Source organism: Scophthalmus maximus, chromosome 7, assembly GCF_022379125.1.
Source record: "Scophthalmus maximus strain ysfricsl-2021 chromosome 7, ASM2237912v1, whole genome shotgun sequence".
Classification (NCBI taxonomy): Eukaryota; Metazoa; Chordata; class Actinopteri; order Pleuronectiformes; family Scophthalmidae; genus Scophthalmus; species Scophthalmus maximus.
The window spans coordinates 12,029,661-12,054,827 of record NC_061521.1 but is presented as its reverse complement, the minus strand read 5'-3'; the positions used below and the strand labels follow the sequence as shown (position 1 = coordinate 12,054,827).

Genomic DNA, 25,167 nt, shown 5'->3' with positions numbered 1-25,167 from the left:
TCACATCTGATTCTCCAAACAAAAAGTCTGATTTCTCTTCCAGCCTCACCTTTATGCTCTTCGCCCCCATCTCAGGGTCAAAACCAACTATCAGATGTGGAGCCAATTTTCTTTTATGCATTAAAATACATTGGGTGCTTAAGAATAAAGTGGACCGTGCAGGACTAGCTGAGCTCCAAATAACAAGCCCATGGTGCAAACCAGCATCGTATAAATCAAACTGCCGCAGAAACCCCAGAGAAAGTGCAGAGTAAACAAACTGGTCTTTCCCATGACTCCCACGGGATCGCAGTTCTTCATCGATCACAGCCCAGTCGCAGAGATCAGACCACTAAGGCTCTTTGAATAGTCTGCAGAGTACAATAGGTAGACAAGGGAAATGTGGTTCACACCCAAGGAGCTGCAGGTTTACAAAAACGTTGACGAATTACGACCAGATGTAAAGCAGATCCTCCTCAGGTGTGCCGCTTTGCTAAGTTATCAGTCTGCCGAGATGCTGTAAGGACTTGGGAGGCATTGTGTTTGTAAAGATGAGCAAAAAGGCATTCATCAAACAACATGACAGAAGCAGCAGTAAGCAGCATTCCTTGTTGCGATGTGTGTCATGTTTGTTTACAACTATCATTGCAGACAATGTGTTTGGTAGCAGGTAATAATGTATGTATGCATGTCCTCGATCTGACAATCGTGGCAGACTTTGCCCCCGTAGGTATCCAGTAAATGCCAGTTCCATCTGTGTCGTCCGCGGGGTCTCCTGTTACTGACATCACGAAATGCCACATGATCCTGTTGTTTAGTCTTGGTGAAGACTGATCCATAGCCAGCTTCTGGCCGCGGAGCCTGGTATGGTTAACTTTGATAGTGAATTGATGAGAAGTGATCCTAACTCAACTTCACAGTGCCAACAGAAGCCGGAGCCCTGTAATGAGGGCAAATTCATCTGACCTACATTCTTCTCTGTGTAAAGATGAGCAATTCTGAAACACTGCTGAAGGCCTTTTTGTTTTTTCATGCTTAACTCCACTAAAACCAGAGGTCTGTTTAGCCATCGTCTACACAACCAACGATGATGGTCATGTCAAATCACTGTAATTAAAAGATAAGGAAGATATAGACCCACACTGAGAATGCTCCATATAGAAATAGCACACCCTTGGGCGGTTCTCCTTGAAGTTGACACTTTCGGCTCGATTAATGAAGTGGGTCCATATTCGCCTGCTCCACCGCCTGGACAAATTGAACGGCACGACAAGGACACGGTGTCTGCTCCTGCGCCAACCTCGCCATGTCCACACCCGCAGCCCTAACCAGCCAGCTCACTTCATCTTGAGCATGAGCCTGCATAACAAATAATCATTAATACAGAAACCCCGTTGAGATTATGAGGGCTGAAGGTTGACCCCTTTAAATGTCATTGACCCTCTGAATGATCACTTGTAATTGAACCCTGGGGATGGGTGCAAATCATCCTCTGGCTCCCTGATGCAGCTTGAGCAGGTGTGTTTTTCCATCCACTGTATGCCACTCTAAAGCTCCCTCCAGAGTGTGCTAATACCCCATGACAGCGACACTGAGGGACCACACACATGCTTCATCACCTTTTATCTCAATTAAAAATCCATTTTCAGATTTCTCCATGACTTCCCATATCAGGCGCAGCAAGTAAACACCCCAAAATCCAAATAAAGGCTCCTCGTGCAGTGAGCAGGCCTCCCCTGGGGCACACCATGTCCCTTAATGAACCTCCAATTAGGAGAGAATGAGCCCTGGGCTGTGCTGTCACACTGGGGAGCTTTGAAATGCACTGAATGCTAACCAGCTATAGCAGCGTATGCTGCTTTAGAGGGCATGCAGTTTGCAGACAACAGGGAGCAACCACAGAGAGAAAGTGTATGAAAGTAGCTCAAAAAGCAACCCAGCACACACGTCTGCGTGCGTGGGTGTAGCTCACACAGAGAGCCGAGCATCCAAACTCAGGCGAGTTAGGACGTTCAGGAAACTGCGAGGCTTGTTGTGAAGGTCTTAATGCTGTTTGAAGCTCAGGTGGAGACATACAAATACTCTTCCCCTCAGGCAAGCTCCGCTTAATGAGTTTTCACAGTACACTTATAGGTTTGATGAACATCATCAGCATCTGCACATTAAGGCCACTGCCAGTTTCCGACAAAAACAACTTCACTTCACTGCACTGATGAATTTGCTCTGCCTTTCACAGCTATTTATCATTTGAGCCCATTGTTCAAACAAGCGCTGTGAATCCAAAGCAGTTCTTATCTGTGAGCATGTGAGCGGCGCTCTCCTGACCCGTTCAGTTAGGATATGAGATAGTGTGAATCCCTCTGACCAGGCAGCTGACACACTCCTGAACAACAGGCTGATTAACTCGAGCAGACTCCCGGAATGAACAAATGCACAGTCAGAAACTCACTGACCATGTGTTGTCAACAGCACTGCGGGCCACATTCTTGACATCCCAACTGGGCACACGTCCAGCTGCTGGTTCAAGGCTAACAGTTGCTCAAACTCCTATTGAGTGAAATCGATTCTCCAGCTCCTTACGTAAGAGGGACTGGAAGGGGGAAGGGCACCAAGGGCTTTGGCTCTAACTCGAGCAGAGGGCATGTGATTGAGATGAGCAGATTTTGGGGTTATATTGAACACCGCACAGTGTGTGTGTGTGTGTGTGTGTGTGTGTGTGTGTGTGTGTGTCTCTCTCTCTCAAAGCAGAGATTCTCACTTAATTGTGTCGGCACCTCTATCTGGCTGAGTGAAGACACAAACTGGCTGCACAGTGCTGGATCAATACCAGGCCCAGGCACACGGTCAGTGAAGCATCGATCCCCTGGAGTTCCAGCTCTCAGTCCGCTGGTCGTCTGCGAGTGAGGGCATGTGGTAGCAGCACACAATGAACACATAAACACTCCTTCACAGACGCCTGTTGGGACTCGGCACGGGATTTTCCCACGGGGTTCTTTACAGGATGACACATTGCTGTTGGGGCTTTTCACAAAAATGAGTTACAACTCAATTCAAAACTAAATGCACAACAATTACTGTGATGACAACAGGGAGAAGTCATTCTTCCACACTACACTACACTTCCAGCTCTGCCATCTTCCCTTATTCTTTGTTCCTGTAATCTCGCCAAAATTCTATTGTTATGTCAGAGTCACAAGGAGTGGAATCAATATCAGCTCCTTAAGGCAAGAGTCAATCAAAATGTTGGTGAGGTTTTCTCTGCATCTTGTTTTAAATACTGTTCGAGTCGAGGTTACCGTTTTTGTCAAATCTCCATATAAAGAGTATTTACATCACAGATGGCCTCGGCAGAGGTAAACAAAGGGGAATTTGAAGAAAGACAACGTATTCAGCCCCAGGGGACTCAACACAAAAGGACACTTTGGAGCAAAAACACGTGCAGAAACCCAAAATACACTCGACTCACATGAAGACACAAGTGCTCGCTAAACTCTGATAGATAACAGAACAATTAGAAAAAATTATATTCTATTCGGTCAAATACAACATTTAGAGAAATCCAGTGGGGTGTTTTTAGCACGCTGGAATCTTTCCAGGCCTCCAGTGAGGACACTGGTCTCCACGGCAACCCGGATACAGGGTAAGTGGCCTTTGTCTGCAGAGCGGTGTTTGGAATCTCCACTTAGCACTAGTTCCTGTTAGAAAACAAAGGGGTGCAGAGCCGAGTGCTTTACGGCAGGGGGACAGCTCGGCCAGCCATTTGTCTAATGAGCGATCACTCACACCCTGTTGCAAGGCCATATGTTAGTCAGAATAGTGTAGTCCCTCTGTGGAGAAGACCAGAGAGCTGTTCTATCACTTACTGAATTACTTACTGACGACTCCGTGCAACACACACAAACATGAACCTCTACACACTGCAAACAGAAAAAACAAAACAAAAAACGACTTCCTAAAACCGGCCATGGTTTAACATGCAATGCAGAGATAAAAACAAAACCTTACGGATGAAGCGTTGCCATGTTTGTGTTTTTGTGGGATCAATTAACTTCATTGAACTAAACCGAAAGCGTGTTGATGCCTTTGGATGAGCATTGTTGCAGAAAATCCTTGATTCTTTTATTGAAAGTTGTCATTTGGTGCAGCAGACGTACCTTGTGCCGTATGTGGTTATTAATGTAAATATGATTATGAGACTGTGACATGGTTGTTGTTGCGGTCATGATTTTTTTAAAGGATTCATCACAGAACGTAAAGGTTAATTCTGGTTTATAACGGCCTAGCGCCTATTTTCAATTATATTTAACAAAAACACCTCACTACAATATCACACAATCTCACACAGAAGATGGAATTTGCCCAGAATGAACTTCAGTCGCAACTTTGAAGCCAAACTTCCAATGTTGAAAATGTTGAAGAACATTTGTATGATCCAAAGCTCCAGAACAGCAAAAAAAAAAACAGACCACGTGGTGAGACTGAGACCCCGATCAGTCCTGGCATTAAGATGCAAATACAGGTGTGAATGCACCCAAGACACATTGAGGACGCATAGAGACCAGACGGCTCAACCACATTCTGAGGTGGTCTGGGCCGCACATGGCCACATTCCTTTGGGCCACATTTACGCACTGTCTGCTCAGCTGATGTACTCTGTGCAAGAGGAAGTACGTACGAATTCTAACTCATTCAGTTTCTTCTCAGATCGAGTTAACTGACTTTATCAAAATTTCTAAAAGTCAACAGAGATATGTTATGAGTGAGTCAAATGTCATGGCCGCTTTGGTTTGCCCGGGACAGACCATGGAATAGATCCAGTCTGTATTGATTTAATTTCTTCTACTTTTAATTTCCGGCATTCAAGGCACAGGAAGTGCACTGTTGACTCCTGCCGATTCAAAAACGACAATGATTTTGGTCTGATAATGTTTGTTTATTTGAGTCGGGAAGAGAGATCGCATCACAAGTGGTCACTCAAGAATCATTTGGATGCACACAATCTGATCGATTAAGTACATTGGGACAACATACAGTACAACAAATGCAGATTAACCACTTCATTTTGAGGTAAAACTGACGGGGATCATTCAAAAATGTGTTTGTAAACTGTACTGGATATTTTCACCCAAGACTTTGGTTAATGATTTTGAAATTTGCCTCTTTTTATTTCTCCAACTCAACTTCAATCTGGCATGGTTATTTTACAGCTTGTGCTTCTTTCCCCATCTGGCCTCTTTTTATTTAGCAAAAATGCAGCATTCACAGGAAGGAATTAATTAGGTGAGTCTAATCTTATTATTATCAGTAGAAAAAATGTCCAAAAGTCAAAGACATTGGATTTGAGACTTGAAGACAATATTTACAAAACTGAAAATGGCTCAAGACTATAATCTTACATGTCACTTGGTACTTGTAACACACACATTTATTTGTCTGGTTTGCTGTTTTTGTGGTTTATGTGCTATGACTGATTACAGCTGATGTGTCTGGCTCTAAATTCCCCTTTAACCTCTCAATCTATACACGTCTGCTGCTCAGTCGTGTCTGGAATACTAATGTTACAAATGCCACTGAAAATCAGAGGCTAACAAAGACCAGTGCCGGCCTGCTGTGATGGTAAAGGAACAAAAGCACTTGTCTGCATGTTTTGCAAGACCAGCTCCACACGCCATGCAGCACTGTGCCGCCTGTATTGACGGTAACAATGGCTTTGCACCTGTACTGTCAGCATCTTACTGAAAGGAGTCTGTCAACAAGCTCTTTCTGCTGATTCTACACGTGTCTGCTGGTGCAGAATCACTGCTGGATTTGGTGGAAATCATTCATGGCAACAGTTTCCCCACTTTTCCCTCTCTGTAATGTCCCCGTCATCACAGATGCAGAAGGAAAAGTAATGGCATATGTGTATATATATATGTATATATAATATGTGCTGTTTTGTTTTGGGGATTTTTTTTCAAGGCCATGTGTGCTTCAGTTGTAGATAAAATACTTAGCATACCATGTGTATCTTGTTTGTGCCTCCTCTTTGTTCAGATGGAGCTGATGTCTTCTCTCTGCTTTCTCTCCTCTCCTGTTTTCATGGGCTGTTGGACAGAAGCACAAGGGAAGAAACAGAGGTCAGGACTGAGCTAATGATATAAAAAAAAAACACAGCGAGGCACCGGAAAAGAGAAAGAAAAGTGGCACATTTGTCTGTGTATTCGTAATTAATTTAAGCAGAATAAGACTGGTAGGTAGAAAAACGCAGAAAATAAAATTGTGGGACACTTAAAATGACCGAGTTGGCATCTATTATGTATGAAGCACTTGCTCGCAGCAGCGAGCTAATATAAAGACTACAACAGTGTTTTATCTGTGTGAATATTTCACTTCTGGGCTGGAAGGCAAAATTCAGAAGGACAGAGTAAAAAAAAACAACAACTTTTTTTCAACAACAGAAGTCCAGGCCCGAGTTCTGGAAAGGTAGGATTTTAATTGTAAGAAGGTTTTAGTATCTGTTTCCCTTCTCACACAGTTAATTATCATTTATTAGGAGCCCCAACACAGTCTCCTCATACAGCTTCTGACGTGACCTTGATGAGCATCCGAACTCATGCATTATTCACTGGAAGTAGACTACCTTTCTTTCTTAGCACACTTACTGGTCTGTGTGGTACATCTCCAACCAAGGGTGTCTGATAAGGAAAAATGCTTTTAACTTTCCTCTTTTGCCACAAGTGTCTTCCAGCTGAAAATAGCGACATAGCAATCAGTGCCAATTAAACTGCTGGTATTCCAGCCTCTATGCGCAAAAATAGTGAGCAGCACCGTTTTGACTGACAACCCTTTGGAGCCGGTTTCAATGGCACTGGCAACTACAGCATCAAATATGGTGAGAGCTGCCTACGGAGGCATGAACAATATGCAGCTCCTGCAACATGGCGATGTACTGGCAGCAGGTTTTTTTCTGCTGGGGATGGAGAATATCTCTGGAGAATTCCGGCTGATAGAGCCAACCACATCATCCCGCCGACACACCATATTGCCAGCAGACATCCGATTCACCAGGACGAAGAGCCCAACTGACAGTGGCAGCCACACACCCTCCCCCATACGGAGTACACACTGATTATATCTAGAAAAGGCAATCAAAGTCTGAGTGAGGAAAACGGAAAAATCCGAGAAGTGGAGAGATGCACTGGAATGATACATTCCCTTATCACGAGGCCCTGAATTCAGACACAACAAAGAACATGCACAGGGAATCAATAACATCTCCACACTAGCTTCACGTACATGGGGAGCCAAACGATGTGCGGTTCACTGAAAAAGCCATTTACAAATTATTCACCATACGGCTTAGCGAACATGTCCCCAAGCACTGAAATACTGTAATCCCGTTTTTCTTATTGTGTCAGTCTATAACAACGGCAGCAGATACGAACAGGGCCACGTCTGTGTAGTGCTGAGCAGCAATGTGGTCAAATTGTATCCTGGAGCCTGTTGCAGAGGTAGTTTCTCCTGAACCGCTGTTTAGAGAGCTATTAGCCGAGTGGAGAGCAGCAGTGCTGAGGGTCCACATTATTGTTTGGTTTCCATGGAACCCTTTCCACGGCAATGTGGAGCACCAATAGGATCGCAGAGCCTCATTGAATCAGTTATGGGGGGTGAGAAGAGGCATCAGCGCAGACGGCAGAGAAGGCACAACAATAAGACAAACCCTCGAGGGAGACTAGAAAGGCCAGGCCACTGAGGGCCCAACAAAGCGGGGAAGGAATCAACACTTGAGAAAAGGTTTCATCTACATCCACTCAATGGCTTTGCCTTTTAAATAAATCTCTCTCGCCAACTTGTCATTGACATTTAAGCTCACGAGCATTGTGGGCAATTTAAAACATCAATGCAGTCACTCAATGATTATAGCCTCTGCTGATATTTCAGGCTCTGACAATATTGTTGCATCACTAACGTCTATCCGGTATGCAAGTAGGACATTATAAATTATGCCCTTCTACTAACAGGATGTACAGCTCAATTCACGTTAGAGATAGAAAAGGAAACAGCAGTAGCTATAAAGCCGTAAGAGGTATTAAAGGCGCCAGTGCACTCCCGACAGAAGTGCGTGTCAGATGACAACTGTATCTGACCAATGTTATGATTGGCCAGGTATGAGGATGCAATGTTTTTCATTGTTCACACAACTACCTCTGTTACTTTTCGTGTTCACAACAGAGTGCAACATCATAAGTGCGTAAGGAGTAAGATTTTCCGATGGACTTTGAGTGTAACCCCCCATTTCTAGGATTCTTTGTGTCTTGCGCCCTCTGTCACAGGGAGCTTTTCTCCTCAACTTTTGACTGTGTCCGCTGTGAGATTTTCCTTCTGTAATCTCACATGGACTCACTAACATTTTCAGGAAATTTTACTTGGGGGCTGGCAGGAATAGTTCAGGAAAATGTCCAAACATTTGTATCAAAAATGTCCAACAATGTCCGAACATTTCAAGAGATATGCGTTCTCACATACAACCCCTCCGGGAAAATGTCCAGACTTCAGTGCATGTCTGAAAGCAGCCTATGTGTAATGTTGGCTAGGGACTCATTTGTGTTTTTTCTTTGCCTCCATAAGTCACCTCATCCTGCCAATCAGACGGGAAACCTTGGCTTTAATGTCAGAGGTCAGACAACAGCAGGTAGTTTCGGATCAGCAACACTTCCTTTGGGGACAGGAAGTGGACAGGGAAATGAGGGAGGAAGGGACAATTCCTCCATCTACACCTCTCGGCTGGGTGTGACCTCAATTTCTCACAAGTGATGACAAAAGCAAACCTGAGAGCTTTAGAGGTAAATGCATATTTAGAGAACTTTGTCTGTGGGGTATTTTATACCCTGAATCAAACCGATGTAAACGCGCTTAATAAAAAATCTACAGCGTTGGATGTCAGTGCTGCCTGTGATCTCCAGCCAGTTTCTGACAGAGTCCATATACAGTACATCATGTTCTAATATTATAAAAATGAGAATGAGGGCAATTGCCAGCTGCCATATATCTCCCGAACGTCTGCTTTAATGAGGGCAGTGCTGTGGCAGAATTATCGCCTTATCCCATTTGGATTTATCGATCTAACAGTGCGAGTCAACCATCAGAGATTAAGATAAACCACCATGGTGGAGAAACAATCCCCACTCTGATCAGAGGGCATCGAACAACTAATCACTCAACTCTCCGCTCTCTGGCCAAGGCTAACCCACTGTTTTCTTTGTTCTGCACACTGCAGTAGGTTCACTCGGGCAAGAATGCATTCATTTGAAATACACAATTGTTCCAAGCTAAAAAATGCAGATTGAATTCACTACGCTGTAACCTATTTTCTCTGTGTTAAATGATACGGCCTTAATGGAAACCTGATAAGAATTCAATGTGTTGGAAAGGTGCTATTTTGATGCTGATGAAAGCCGACACTGTCCACCTCAGTGAGTAAATCAGAGGCAAACATTAGCCAGGCCTCTTCTCTGTGTAGCAGGTTCCTCAGGCAACAGCCCGCATCTCTCTCCTCTGCAAAGATGCCTACATCAAAGAACAGTGCAAAGTGTCTCACCCAGACTCTTTCAAACATCTGCAACCTGCTTCTATAATTACACAACACCAGCGTCTCACTAGTGACACTGTGAAAAGCAGAAACCAAACTACTTGTTGTTATTGTATTTAACCCGTGCCTGTCTAAATTAACTAACCGCCTTGTACACCACCACACTTTCCCTCCACTTCCCAGGACCCCAAGGCTAGCCCCCTGTCTCTGAGGAGCCAGGGGCCTGGGGGGCATCACTATGCCGCTTTGAAGTCGGCGATTAAAGAGGAAAGACCTGTCGAATTGGGATGATGGGGCTAAGGTTGGGAGAGGGGGAGGATCAGTGCGAGGGACAGGAAAGGCTGTGAATACTGAGAGCTCAGGGCCCCGTGGGACACAATTAAGAGCGAGGCTTTTTTAGCGAGGGTTACAAAAACACAGTGAGGATACCAGCAGCGCAGCCTTCCAAGCCAAGGTAAGAGTTCATTACTACATACACAGACGGGGGCTGGGGCTGTTAAACTTTCACCAGTTTGTTCACCAACTCCCCCATCTACAGGCCCTGCAAGCTGACGCGCAGCCACATGATAACCATTTCCATCCCCGTTAAATCCTAAAGCCCAGTAAAGCTTGAGAACCATGCAGCTTACAGCTCACAGAGCCTCCAACTCAGAGAGGAATTTGGAATGAAGATTCAGGCGGCCTGCACAAAAATGAAGTTTGTGTTGAGACCTGCCGAAGGTTTGTTCTCTTCAGCCAGAACTTACGGAGACAAACAAAAATAGGAATAATGACAAAAGGAGAACAAAAAGTGCCTCCTAGTTTGTTTACAAAAGTAGGGCAGTTAGAACACTTGATGTTTTTTTGTATGTTACTACACCTGAGACCCTTTGGGATCAGTGGTATTCAGCACTAAAACATATGGTGTCCTGTAAAATATTTTCCACAGGACAGAAATATGCAGCCGCTGATGTCCTATAAGTCAAAGCAGCCACTTAAACATGTGTTAAGAACACATCTGCTAACCATTTCTAGGCCTCACTTCAGTTTTACTAAAATACCAAAGAGCAGAAGGAAGTTGAAGGTTGAAATCAGATTCTGTAGCAAAGATCATTTTCGGTAAGATCATAACCACAAGGTCTTTTGCAGAGGCAACTGTCCTGTACCTGCAACATTAGCTGTTATTTGTCCTTAATATATCCTCACCCCCCCCCCCAAGTGTAGGACTCATGAAGCTGTAGTACTCGTGTTCTGACAAACAATGTGGTAAACGTCTCAATGCAGGAGATGCAGAGGAAGTGGAAACAGACTCTGCAAAATGGGACTCCATGCAACTTATTTTCAAATTCAAAACTAGTAGAGGGCATTTGAGTTCAGACTCCACATTTTGCTCATATGCATGATATACTTTTGCATAGATTTTTTTGCCTTTGTTAATTTTATCCTTGCCCCATGGCTACTTAACACTCATCTGTACCACAGTATAATGCAAATGAAAAACACAACTAGGACTAGTATACAATATAAGTTCCAATATTAAAAATATATTGAAAGTGATGCTTGGATCTCCACCAGTTTACAACATCAGTTCAGCTCAGTAGGTCTGGTTCCAATCGCTGATGGTTTTCACTGCATACCTTGGTGACCACACCCGTAACCGCTAACTAGCACATTCACACACCGTTTTGAAACACAGATGATGATGATGATGGTCATGATTCCAGATCTTTTTTTTTTTCTTTTGGGGGGAGCTTATTTGAGGCAACAAACATGTTCAAACAAAGTAACTCAGCACAGAAAAGGCTGGTTTGAAACTATGCATTTCCTAATTTTTTTACGAGCACAAATGTGTGGGTCACAGTACAAGACAAAGGTAAACAAACATGAAGAAATATGACAGGATTGCAGCTCTGTTGCTTGGATATAGACTCCAAAACAAATATGAATTTGACACATAACCTCTGAGGTTCATAGCATGTGGCCACCTTGCCTGAAAACAAACGCCACCTTTACCAATATACTAGAAAATAATTAATTAAGGAAATTACACATTATCCTTCGGGGGGAAAGAGCAGAAACCCAATTTTACACAACAAATAGTAAACTTGTAATCAGAGTGTCTGTTCAGCCCATTAACTAAATGAATTAATTACAAGATGGAATGTGTTGAGATCTGAGCGGCACCACTTCCACTTTACAGTCCAGTATTTAAAACATGATCAGGGATCTTAATATTGAAGGGCAATATTAACTATACCTAGAACTGAATTACAAAGGGAATCAGCACCTTAAGAACCGATACAGCACCAAAAACAAATATCTACTTAAAAATGTACATTTCACTGTATAAAGACCTTCAAAATGAATTTGACAATAATGTTCTGATCTTATACAGACTATAACGTGCACGCTGAAATAAATTAGTTATATAAGGTCAGTGTAATTATTCCCCAAACGTAAACAAATGCATGTTATCCATTATAAATAAAAAGCTGATTAGCATTAACGTATCGTTTATTTCCTGTTACACCTAAAAATATAGGCATCGATGTGTACAGCTATGTGCAACTACAGTAACAGAGACAATTGTACAAGTTATAGCTGATTTTGAACCTCAACAGTCTAAGGATGAGCAGACATTTGCAGTGAATAAACAGAACCAGTTTTGCAGTAAGTTTGATCAAATTAAATTAAGTCTTCCAGCAGGTTATCTAATCTATTAAACCCCTGCTGGGAGCAAGAAACAATTCCTATGTTGTTAATTATTTCCATTTCAGAACTATTAATGTTTGAGAAACAATTCAAACTGTAGTGATGCCGAACATCGGACTGGTTATGAGTTTACATTCCAGTGAATTTAGGAGCAGCTGAGGCAGCAGACTATTTGAGAGCAAACATTGTTTGACTTGAGCTTTGAAATATTTGTGCTCAATTGAAATGGAAAGCAGAACTCCATCACAAGGATGAAAGCCAAGACACAAACATTGTAGAAGCTGCATGGAAAATCAGAATGCAACAGCTTGCATAACAAAGTCCCACCACCATACAGGGAGATGGTCGCCTCTGGTCGGGGGCTGTACAGGAGCAGCAGGGCAGGTGTCCCACTGGGTTACGAGAGCCAGAAGCTTTGCATCTGGATCATTTCCTCAGCCCAGAGGCCCTCTACACCAGGAACCTCCTCGTAAAGCTCCACATGTGCCAAAGAACCCCAAAATCCCTCTGAATACTTCATCTATGTCAGCCGGTATGCGGTGGCTGTGGCGACAGCAGGTCACAAGCTGTGACAAGCTCACAACATCACAGAGAGAGAGAACGCAGTGAAAATGACTCACACTTTTTGTCTCTCACACCATCAACCTGGCTCGCACTAATGGCCAAATAGCCTGTAAATGTGTTTCTGTATGAGGTGCAAAAAATGTTTTTTATCACTGGTGTTCTGCAGAAGAACAGGGTGTGACAGATGGCAGGAGGATTACTGGAGCTGTGGAAGATGAAACCAGGATAAAGATGAATCCTCATCTGTGTGAGTAAGTTGTTCATCCCACAACAAAAAACTTAGGATACACACCTTTCCACACTGGTTCACTCTCAGCTTGTTACTGCCTGGACTAAGAGTTGAAAGATATCCTTCGAGTAGATATCCTGCTTCTGAGTGAGTCTCAAGAGGGAGCCAAGAGGGACTGAAATGTGGAAAAAGGGGGTTGGAGATTTTCCATGGTACAATCTCGTGAAAATGTAGGAGTGCTTTAAGAAACATTCCTGCGATCGGCTGAGGGAGCCACAAGCGGGGGGACGTCAGGAGAAATCACGCTTGGCTCAACACAAAAAGCACTCAGAGAAATGAGATTTAATCTGCCGAGCTTAGAGTGTATTAGCCAGATGTAAACACACAGTACCAGCTGTGAGAAAGTTAACTTCCACAGCCCTGCTGCTTGGAAAAACAATGCATAAAACATCAAACCTTGCCAATGACAGAAACTCTGCAAACACAGATATTTTAAGGCCGAAATAAAACTTTCACAAGCCGGGCAGTTATGGGAGTCAGGGGGTTAAGGATAACTGGCCACACTGAAACGCTTTCTCTCTGAGAATTCTCTGCCTTCAGGCTCGGGCTGTGGGAACGGGAGTTTATGCAATTACATCACATTGATTTATGGGAGACAGAGGAAAGATGGGGAGAGGATGGAAACTGAACTGCTTGGAGGCGGTCCAACATTAGGTCCCCAAAGATACACAAGTCAATAGGTTTACACCGCAAAACATGATGGATCGGAGACAATTGTGTGGGGGATGAATGCGGTCAGGGAAAAGACTGGGCAACACGGTAAGGTCAAACCTATCCAAAATTATTGGTTCTGATTTAGTCTGAAAACACAAAAGTATGACGGTGGCCACAATTGTAATGCAGAAGGATCTCCATGAACCTGCTCGTGGAGCACATGCAGAAAACAGCAACGAAGGCACTGATGAGCTTATTTTCTCAACTCTACAGGAAACTGTCGACGACCGTCTTGCTCGAGCAGATGCTTATGCTGATGCCGTCTTGAGTATTAATTGGGGGTAGTGATGAAATTGCGAGTAATGCGCCCAAGCGTGCACTGCAGCGTTAGCGCGCATAGCATACCACCATCAGCCCACCGCAGCCTAACAGTTCTAAATAAACAGCCATTTAGAGCTCTCCACCTCTGTTACAGGACCACCGTAGTCACCACAGCTGGGATCTTTACGGTAAAACACACGACTGCCTCTCTGCTTATTTAGACGTTGGCTTGAGTTTAAAATGCAAACAAAAAACAAACATGTCTTGGAGATGCTCGTACAGCAGTCCTGTGAGCTGAAACAGTGTGTGACTGAAGAGCTGATCATTTGTAGAGGTGACCAACGGAGCTTTCATCTAATTTTTACAGACGAATGTTGCAGATAATTAAAGGAAGTCTATGCAAAAGCCAGAATCTATTCAGGAGTTCTGAGATGTAGTCTCTATTTTAAACAATTAAATAAATACAGGCTGAATGGCAAATAACGTACGAGCCTACACAACAAGAGGAAAAATGTAGCTCGTTAATTTTCACCGCATGAGACCTGTGTTGATACCAGCCACCAAATGGCGGAGAAATGAACAAAGCAGGAGGAGGTTACAGAAGATACTCAATATAACGAGCTGAGGGGTTACAGTAGTAGTCATTAAAGGGTTTTGTTTTTTTTTAACATCACAAAAATCTCCAGCTGTCTGCAGATTCTCAAGCTTCTTGGAAACACAACAGACCTTTGGTTCAGGCCAAAAGTAACAGAATAAATACACACACACACTAAGCGCAAGCCAAATATTTATAGGGGGAGTTTTCTGAAAGTTCACAGTATGGATTGGATTATCAGGGGTGGGTGAGCGAGTGAGATGGAGGGGGATATTCTAGATGTGGCAAATAAATGGAAAGCTTACCCAGGGATGTTTTGAGTAAGAGAGGGTTGGACATCTGTTCCCTATTAAATAAAAAAACCAGCTTGTCCAATTCCAAACTGCCTGCAGAGATAAGCAAAAGTGGTTTTGGTAATTGCTCACATCATTGGCTTTCTCCTCCTTCATTGTGTCTTGTGCATCATTTTTATGTGGTGAGATCAAATGAGCTCATGTCCGGTTCCTCTCTGAGACTGAATTTTATTTAAGTATCAAAGACAATAATGTAAAAGCTGTTTTATTTTCGTCAAAGCCTGTCTCGTCATTTGTCCAGTAAAAGCACCAGCTTGGAGTCCCCGGCTCAGCCACCAGTGAAAGAGACGGATGTTTTTATTTTTACCCTATGGCTTGAAAAATCAAGCCAAAAAAAACCCTTTACACGTCCAGGGGCTTTCAGAAATATCCACAAAATTACTTTGGCTTCAGCATTGGTGCCGACGCATTTCACGTGGGATGCGACTCCTGCCAAGTGTTATCGGGTAAGATGATCTGGCCCAGGGTTTTCTCCAGGGGGACAAACTCTTGGAGAAATGCCTGAGCTGTCTGTTTTGTCCTCAAACACATCACAGTTTTGAGCGTCACACCCAGGTGGTCACTTTGCTGCTGTCCTGTCGTGCTGTTGTGGGACACATACGAAATCAGTGGGAAGCCATCAAAGAGCAACTGATTTTCCACTGAAAATTATGTCCCACAGAGCATTTGCACTCTTTTCCCCCCCAAACACTTCAATCAGCAAACACTGCAGCCACATACTGGAAACGTCTGCTGAGACTGTGCTATCTCTGACAAACACACAAGAAGGTGATCCCTGGGTTCTACTGACAGAAACGTTTGGACTGAAATACATTTTCATAAAAATATCAAACTCCTTTAATACACTGCAAATGGTTAAACAGGGGCTAGCTCTCCTGTGCAGTGGACTCTTCTTTTTCCTAAGCTTCAAAGGAATGAAGATGCAGTGAGGTGCGGATTAAGGAAAAAGGGAATCATGCTTAAGTGTGCATGTGTTTATCTTTATAACTATTACCAAGTATATTTTCCGGTGAGGAAAAATGTCTCTTTACTCAAAATGATACGTCTATTTTTTTATCATTCTATTCTTAGAAAACCATATTCCTTGTGGAAGTTGATCCACTGAGTTTATTAAATGCAGCACATTCCCGTCACAGTAATGGAAGCTTGGTTTGCTTGTGGCCATAACACGTCGCCTGGCATTGACCAACCGTTTCCCCAAAGGACAGAGGCAGAGTTTTAGTGCAGTGACCCATGATTGCTGTCTCACATAGCACGCTTTTAAAGTGGCGGTGGGCTAAAAATTTCATAAAGCACCATCAAAAAATCATGAGACAGCGTGGCGCTCAGTCTTCTCTGTCTAATTGTTTTCCCCTGCGAGGGGAAGAAGTAACCATCTACAACATGTACATTTGATATGCTGTTAAAAGCCAATTATTTAGTCGGACATGCAGAGGCTGTTCAGACAAGTAAATTCATCATTAAACCATCACCACAATCTTCAAAGAAACCGGGCTGGATTGCTGAAGGATGGTTGGTCGCTTGACTGACCTCAAAGGGCTTTATTGCTGCGCTGTAAGCCACAGTTCAGCACCTTTTTGTGCTTCAGTTGTCGACCGCATCACTGCACATAATGGTGTGATTGTGGGCAACAAACAGAAGACACACCAGCAGGAAAGCCTGCAAAAAGAACAACTGTGTCACACAAGAGGACTTTGTATGGCTTATGCTCTTTCATTTCACCATTGTTGTTTCTCGTTCGTAGCATTTTATGTGATTAAGTAACCAACTGCAGAGTAGACTATCTGCTTCCTGTTTACACTGGTACAAAAGTGCAATATACATGAAGGGTCACTAATACTGATAAGGAGCTGAGATGGAAACCATTTGTTTTAAAATGCAATTTATAACCTTAGGGATTCTGAATGCAAACAGACAAATTACCCTCTCCTACACCACTGGTAGATTTTTATAATTTCTTTGCTTTATCGAAATGAATCGAAGCAACAGCGTCTCCCTCTGATGCTTGTGATCCTGGCAGGGGAGAGATCATTAGCCGGCCCTTACCCCGAGTTTCCCCAGGTAGAGGCTGGAACCTGCTGTGGATTTTTTTCTTTTCTTTTTTTAAATCAAACACTGATCTGTCCCCCTGATGTGGAGGCTGACAGGGAACCCATGTGTCTAATAGACGTGTGGAGAATCCTGCCCTGTGGGAGGGAATGTTACAGTTTGTTGTTATCCCACAGGAGCCGCAGGGAGCACCGCTGTGGACAAGGTGTGTGGGCTTCAGAGGCAGCAAAAGGCAGAGAAAAGGCACTGAGTCTAGCGGAAAGAAACTGCTTTTTTTAAAGGGACTTACCCTCATACTGGCTTTATATTAGAGCACGAGCACACATGACCAGATAGCAAGAAGGCAGAAGGAGAATCACATTAGCCCAGTTGCGTCTAATACAACATTCACTTCCAAGTGAAAATAAAGAAATCTCTGCTTAGCTAAGGTTTTTCTGTGCCATGTTTACTAGTGGAATGCAAAACATTTAGCCTAGATTCTGGCAGATATCAGCACCATATACTGTACAGTCAATATAAAACAACCCAATTTCCTGCACCCAGGCTGCAGGGGTGTGTGTGTGTGTGTGTGTGTGTGCGTGTGTGTGTGGGAGAGATCTGCGTACAAATGTGTTTGTGTATTTGAGGTTTGTATGGTTATCACTGACTGCAGACGGCAAACCCAAATCACGCTCAAAATAAATCTCTTGGATGAACTCGCGCTAGAAAGGCAAGACAGCAGACGAGACAACGTCATATTTATTAGCAATCCCTGTGCCCATAAATCTGATGTTACTGCAGCTTCACATCACAACTTCCAATCATCATCATCTAAATAAGAGAAGGTGTTTTAATGAGCGGACATGTATTTTGATTGTTTAAAATGATAAAGGGCTAATAACATGGGCCGTCATTAACAACCTATACTGTCCATCCCTACAATAATCTGTGCACTCTGAATTACCAAATTAATGTGTGGTGAGAGCGAGTGTTTGTATTTCCAATTATCATATCACATTATACTGTGTTGCCCGTCATCAGTGATTAAAAATAAACAGGATATTTACGGGGGCTCGGATCCCCTTTAGGCAGAGGAAATAAAAAATGCAGAGCTGAGTATGTGATAAAATAGGGCACATTATATAAAAAGGCCCAGATGACTAATGAGGGTATTCTCGTAAAGCTACATTTTCTGATTCCAGAAGCTTGGATGGAAGGAGCAAGAGTACTCGAGGAGAAGAAGAACCTTGGAGTAGAGAAGGGGAGATGGGAACGAGGGGCGGAGCAGAAGAGAGAGCTGGGAAACAGTTGTGGCGAGGTCAACAGAAGAAGAGGAAGACCAGAAGCTGGGAGAGTCCCATTTGATCAGAAAAATGCCTGAGTCGGGAGACGGGAGAACCATTAGGGCCCCATGAGTCACAGGGAGAGGCAGTGAAAACAGATCTGAGCTGAGCCTGGCTCCCAGTGCCATCCCCGAAAAAAACAGCCGGGGAACCCAGATCTCGGTCTAAAATCCAAGGAATCCATATCTATATATGACAATGTGAATCGGACAAATGGCAACGCACATTCGAAACTGGACCTGAAGTGCACATGTCAATATCATAGACCTATGACAGCCACATGTGTGTTATCTTATGTGCAGGTGGAGAAGCAGACAGTTTACAGTACCAGCCCTAACATGGACACAACCCACAGCACTGTACGTCCTCTGAAAATACAGACAATGGTGTTTCTCTTCACCCACCACACATCCTCCCCCTAACATTGGGCAAACAATCCTCCATTTGTGTAGATAGAGAAAATCTAAACATTGAGTCTCTATCAAACTCTATGACAGGAACCACATGATTTGAGAGAGAAAAAAATGCAATAAGTGAGTCTCACAAGAGTTCTTTATCCAAAAAATGTTTTAAAAATCTCCCTTAATATTACCTAAAGCTCCAGTGTTAGCCAGTGAGTCTTGAGAACAATCACACATCCACATCATGAGCTCTTCCTCCCTGGTGCTACTTGATTAGCACCCAGCTTCTTCCTGCCCAGTGTGCCAACAATACTCAACCTCATGTGAGTCAACACAGTACTATCGTGTGAATTTAACCAAAGAACTGGTTGTTCATCCGGCAGGGAAAAAAAACCCTGCTCTTGCAATCTGCCATTTTTTTTTTGCACGATTTTCTCTTCAGCATCGTTCAGCGTTGTGCCACAGTCTCTCTGAAGTCAGGCAGGTAATCTCTCCCACACATTAGCCCCGTGTCACACACACGAATCAGGCCCACTCTCCTGGCCAGCCTAAACCCATATCTGAGCTTTCACTACATCTGGGGATAAAAAGAGCACAAGGTGATGAAGGAACCTGCAGGCAAAGGCAGAGGGATTTAGTGAGGGTGCTCGCTCTGGGTAACGACCAGTAGGTCCTCACCAGCAGCCGTTAATAGACACAGGAGTGACGCAGTTTATTGGTTTCTGAAATAGCATTATGCAAAGGGAGAGATGGCTGAGGGGGATTTCGAGACAGATGTGATTCGAGCATCCCGAGACGGGTCTGAGTGTGCCCTCAACTAAGTGCCGACCAAGCTGCGAGCCTGTCCAAGAGCCTGCTATCTGCCGAGCGCAGCTTGTCAAATACACACCTTTTACCTCATTACCTGCTCAGCACAGCCGCTATCGAGGGGAAATAGGGTGAATGTAAGATAACCACAAAAAATTCTTGGGTTGAGCACAAACAGCCAGCCTGCTTCCTCCTGATAAAAAGGAACCGTCGGCACACAGAGGCCCCTCGGCTTCCTGCTCACAGTGAACTCTGGGGCCCGCCAGCTGCCCCGCACCGAGGTCACTCACTGCTTCCTGATCCAGGCTGAGGCACTCGGGGGAAAAGAAACGCATGGATGTGTGAATATTTCCAGGTTATGCATAATTTTCTCATGTGTTCATGCAGGAAAGGGAAGAAACAATAATGTAAACCTGGTTAACACTTGATAAAAGGGCCAAACAGTGATTCACAACATGATTACGTATGGCTTAAGTTTTAAATTTAGTGTCTGAGGTATCACTTTCTTTTAACACCCACACTTAGCATTTATAAGCAGTATATAAACACTTAATAGCAGTGTATAGCACACCATATGGTATAGTTGTTGACATTTATTATCACTTTTGAAATGAAAATTGATTCAGTTGTCAACAACAATTCACAAGTGGAGGCTGGTGAAACATAATCAGTGTTAATATGATTTAAATCTGCCTTCATACATATAATTGTTGAAAACACTGTGCAACTCCTTAGTGCCTGTATCTAGATTAAAATCTTATAGAAAAGGTACTGTGTGTTGTATATGAATTATAAATGCTAAATAGAGGAGTTGATGTAAAATGTTACCATTGCAGCATCAGATTTCTCATTTGCTTTATCTCTTCAATGGAGCAGAAGCTCAAGTTGACATGGAATGCGTAGATGTCAGCTAAATACATGTCACGATAAATTTGTTGACTTTGTTTCAACATTTTGTTGTCAAAGACCCAAAATGTGGTTGTTTTGAGGAGGTGCATGGCAGTTCTGATATGACACGAACTTTCCCCAAGAACCAGTGTTCAGCAGACATCAGGCCACACAGTTTGGACATTCAGTGCCTACAAAACATTGTGCACACACACTTCACAACACACACACACCTTCGTAGCTTTTAAACAACTGACGGGAAAAAAATGCACCTTTTCTGAGAGTAAATTATTTCTGCCAGCTGAAAAGCAAATTTCATTTTCTCATGTCTCCTGACAACAAAGATGCTGAACCCATTACTGTCTGAGGCCTCTGCATCACACACATTAAATGAAGGGTCCTCTAGCAATCGAAAAAAGCAATTTTCTCATTGAGCCAATAGATACTCCATTTAGTTCCAGGCTCTCCACGGACCATTGCTGCCGCACTGGGGCTGATACAGGGGGAAAGCGAGTGTAGACTGATGACCCTGCCTCGTCCTCCCTCTCCCTGCTTCTCTGAGCCCATCGATATAGATACAGAGGCGCTCTGCAGGCTGGATGAGCTGGACGGTGGCGGTGATAGCGGTGATGTCGGTGGGGAGGGAGGGTTAGATAAGATGATGCAGAGATGGTGATGGTTAGAGGAGGAGGAGGACGAAGGTTGTGGCGAGGCGGGATGAAACAGAGATGAACAACCAGGGGGTTTTGATCAAAAAGGCCCAAAAAGAAAAGAGCAACAGAAAAGGAGAGAGGAGCGACAGATTTCAGAGACGAACCGACCATGTGGAACCGCAGATTGTTTCATTTCTGGCCTTTAATGAGCCGGATTTTGCCCGGCCAGTCAGTCACCCCATTCCCCTCAGCAGGAGCTGCCATACACTGCAATTTCACAGTTTGTCATCTGTGCCAAGAAACTGAGAGGCAGAGGAGCAGTGAACCCAATGAACAAACACACACACACGCACACACACACACACACACACACATAGACATCTTACACTTCCTTTCCTATTCGTGTTTTTTGCTGTACCATTTCTTCTCTGGCACAGCGAATGTGTGATTAAGAGCAACACATTATCGGAGGCACGATTACAATGAGAGCACTGATCACCAGTGGCAAGTCTCACACCAGGCGTTCTGTCTCTGTAGGCGGAATAGATAAATACCACGTTGACTCGGCGGAGATTCATCCACTTAAACATGCACCCTGCTAATTGCTATCCCTCGCAGTCCGCAGAGGAAAGCCCACTGCATTGTTGCCGACCTTTAATCTCGGTATAAATTACACTGCGGGTTCACAAACCCTGTTGTTTGCATTTTGTGCTTGTATCCTGCGGACATCACTTCTGTATCTGGGCAACTAAACTGTTTCCCAACACTCATGTGAATCAAGCTGAGGAGAGAAAAGCTTCAGGCGAAGTTTAGTCATTCGTGTTGGCAGCTGCTCCGAAGCATCAGTACTACTGTTTCCCTTTTCCATTTCTTTTCTCTCTCTCCTCTTCTTTTTTTTTTTGACAGGCCAAATGTTCACCCACATCATGGCGAACAAGCCCGCCTCTGTTTTCAGTTTGTGTGCTTCTCTCTCCCAACAAATCTCCCAATCAATTAGGTTTGGGGAGAATATAGAAAAGGGTGGAACAAAGAGAGAGAGAGCGAGAGACACAGGAAGAAAGAAATCTTTAAATGATGCAGCATTTTAGTAGGTGAGGTCATTAATCATGACAGGCTGATTGGTCAGTCCGACCGAGCTGCTGGGGCGTGATATGATTCCTCTCTCCTCTTTTTTTTCTGACAAGCTGCACCCGCCTCAGGGAGATGGAGAGCTGGAGCGAGCGCTTGTGACCCGGCAGTGCACACTCACCTGGACACTGGTGAGAGTTAATAGGTCCCTTGGAGCCCGTGTCCTCGGGCGAACTCTGATTATAACCTGATTTCCAGCTGTTACTGCACGCACACACACACACACACACACACACACACACACACACACACAAGAGTTTTACTTCTGTGAGTAGTAACTTTTTTAACTCTGAATCTGCACCTATCAGCTGTTGGCCTCCAACTTGAGCAGGAAACTTTTCACTGATCGAATCAGCGTAAATCTGCTGGGACACTTGCACAGTCACATGCTGGGCTCTTCTTGGCCGTGGCCTCAGAAACGATCGACTTTTCCTTTTTTCCCCCCGAGCTCTTGAACGCGTCATGTTTGCTCCAGTGGAAATCAGACAGAGGAGGATTAACGGGGTGAGGTGGCTGTGGATGATGCATCCCTCTGATTAATGCGAACCGACAGTGAATTCATGCCCTGCAGCCAAGGTAGCATCGTCGGACACATCCATCTTGTGACCCCACATCCTCCTCCTCCTCCTCCTCCTCGGTAAAGGGCTGGACCCCCGTGGGAAGGATGCCAGCTTGGAGACTGACACACATCGGCCCTGCTGTCAGGTTTCTCATGACATACACTATAACTATGTCAAAACATGGAGGCTTTATTGAAAAACAAAAACACATTTCCAATCACCAGCGGATATTTACCCTGTGTGCATGAGACTTTTTTTTTTTCTTTGTCAATCCTAGAGGGAGGAAACAACAAACCCGACCTGAGGTTAACTCGAGTCCACACCTGGGGAAACAGCCCCAGAAACGAGTGAAACAATAAGGGTCATTCTCTCCCGTCGCCCCTGACAACACGCCCGTGCGGTCTCCGGACGTGGACCGAGGAGAAACGCGCAACTTGCGAACAACGAAGTGAGCGGAGGAGTCACACACTGGCAACACGCATCCCCCGATATCGTGGAGAAACGAGCTCGTCGCGCGGGGCCGACTCACAAAACACAAGCGAGGAGGGGTTTTATTTAAACAGCCGACATTCAAGTTGGACACACTCCCCCCCCCCACCACGCCTCCTCTCTTCCCCGGGAGCAGCGACACGTCTCTTACCTCACGACGACGCTCCGAGCCGAGTCCTCTGGCCGCGGCGAGATGTTCGCTGTTTGCGAGAAATGTCCGGAGAGTTGGAGGCAAGTAATATTACAAATTAAAAAGAAGCAACAAAAACGACCCCTCTGCCGGTCAGGTGGGGGGGAGTTCCACGGGAGGTGAACGTCGACTGATACAATCCCACCGCTCCGGACACACGCGCCGCGCGGAGAGGAGTCTGGCGTGTGTGCGATCAGTTTGGTGAACTCGTCTGCCCGAGCCGGGCGGCTGCTCCGGCTGCCCGCGCGGCTCCGGGGGGCGGGGACTCTCCGCCACGCCCCCTGGTTTACCTTCTCTCGAAAGTCAATTAATTAATTAATAGTAATAATAATAAATAAGATATCATTGTGTATTGTAGGAAAAAAACAAAGACCCATAGAACAGTTAACGTATTCATCTGTCTTCTAAAGGCCATTGTGTTTTTGTTGTTTATTTATTTAGTCTTTTTGTTTCAGAGTGTCTCCGTACATATTCTATTTTGCCTATATAAGACATTCTGTGCGTTGTATTTTAATGTGTGACCCTTTTGTATTTTCAGACTTTTACGTGCTTATTTCTTTATATACCATTATTAAATCTTTCATAATGTCCGTGAAATTCCTGTCACCATTGTTATCTGTGACAATGTTCTACATAGAGTTACACACACACACGCGCGTAAAGCACAATCTCAGTGCAGCAGAAATTAAGCCTTTTACCAGCTTGTTAGTTATCTGTCCAAATGGTGCGTCGGCCGAATCCCTCTGAATTTGAACTGAAATCGATTGGTTTCATTCACCATATTAATTGGGTTTTATGATTAAAGGGGCATTAATTTGGGGGAAATAGACTTCTTTGCCTTCTTGCAGAGTAACATTTCGGGAGAATGTCCGAGTGAGCCAATGTGAGAATACAGCAGGAAAATCTCCGGAAGATTTACACCAAGCAAGTGGCCGCTCAACCCAGACTCCAACCCTCGCCTCGACTGAATGTTCCGAAAATTCTCCTGCTCTTGTGAACTTGTGACTCGGCACAATCTCTTGCTGCGCTCTTCATATGTGTATGGCAAACTCCAGAACGTGTCCAGACAGTTAAGTTGCAGTGTTATGGGGCTTTATGTGACAGACTATTTCTAGGCCCGGGGCTTTTTAGTCCTTGAGCTAAGTTGAGCTAACTTGCTGCCGCCTGCAGCCTTATTTTTAGTATATAGATATGAGTTTTAGCAATTTTGTCATATTACTCTTAACACCAAAGGAAATAAGCATCTTTCACAACATTGCTTTAATGTCACGATGCAGAGTATTACAAATGTTTTTCTCTTTTGGATTTGTTTATATTTCCAGTCAAAATTGTTGCCGTTGCAGAATAAAAACCAGTTGAGCAGAATTCTGACTTTTCACTGAATTCAGACTTCTTTGAGAATCAGGTTCCGATCAGTATGGAAATATGACACCCTGGTGGACATGCTAATTATTGCCTCTTCCCAGCAAGATGCTGTGACACAAGTCGTGGAGACTGGTTGCTTCTGTTGGTAACTTCTTCGACTCTTTGCCACCTTAGATACAACTTCCATCTGTCTCCATCAGTGCTCGAACATCGTCCGGATGGTGTTGAGCTCGGAAAAAGACGTAGTAGTGTAATCGTAACATAGTCACTTGCCTCAATGCTGCGTTCTAATGTTCAC

General features: G+C 44.1%; 1 protein-coding gene across 3 annotated transcripts in view; it reads right to left on the bottom strand.

Moving 5' to 3' along the window:
* LOC118315680 (tetraspanin-18) overlaps positions 1-23,735 on the bottom strand; it is a 31,924-nt gene extending 8,189 nt beyond the window's left edge. Inside the window, exons 1-3 of one of the 3 annotated variants that reach the window (XM_035643147.2) lie at positions 23,466-23,735; positions 22,387-22,469; positions 5,981-6,065 (exon numbers count right to left, since the gene is read on the bottom strand). In XM_035643147.2, coding sequence (XP_035499040.1) covers positions 5,981-5,983 — 3 coding nt within the window. In that variant the 5' untranslated portion in view covers positions 5,984-6,065; positions 22,387-22,469; positions 23,466-23,735. Of the gene's footprint in view, positions 1-5,980; positions 6,066-14,969; positions 15,051-22,386; positions 22,470-23,465 lie in introns of all 3 variants that reach the window. The other 2 variants (XM_035643148.2, XM_035643146.2) reach the window with 2 other exon arrangements.
* Between the last annotated feature and the right edge of the window lie 1,432 nt (positions 23,736-25,167).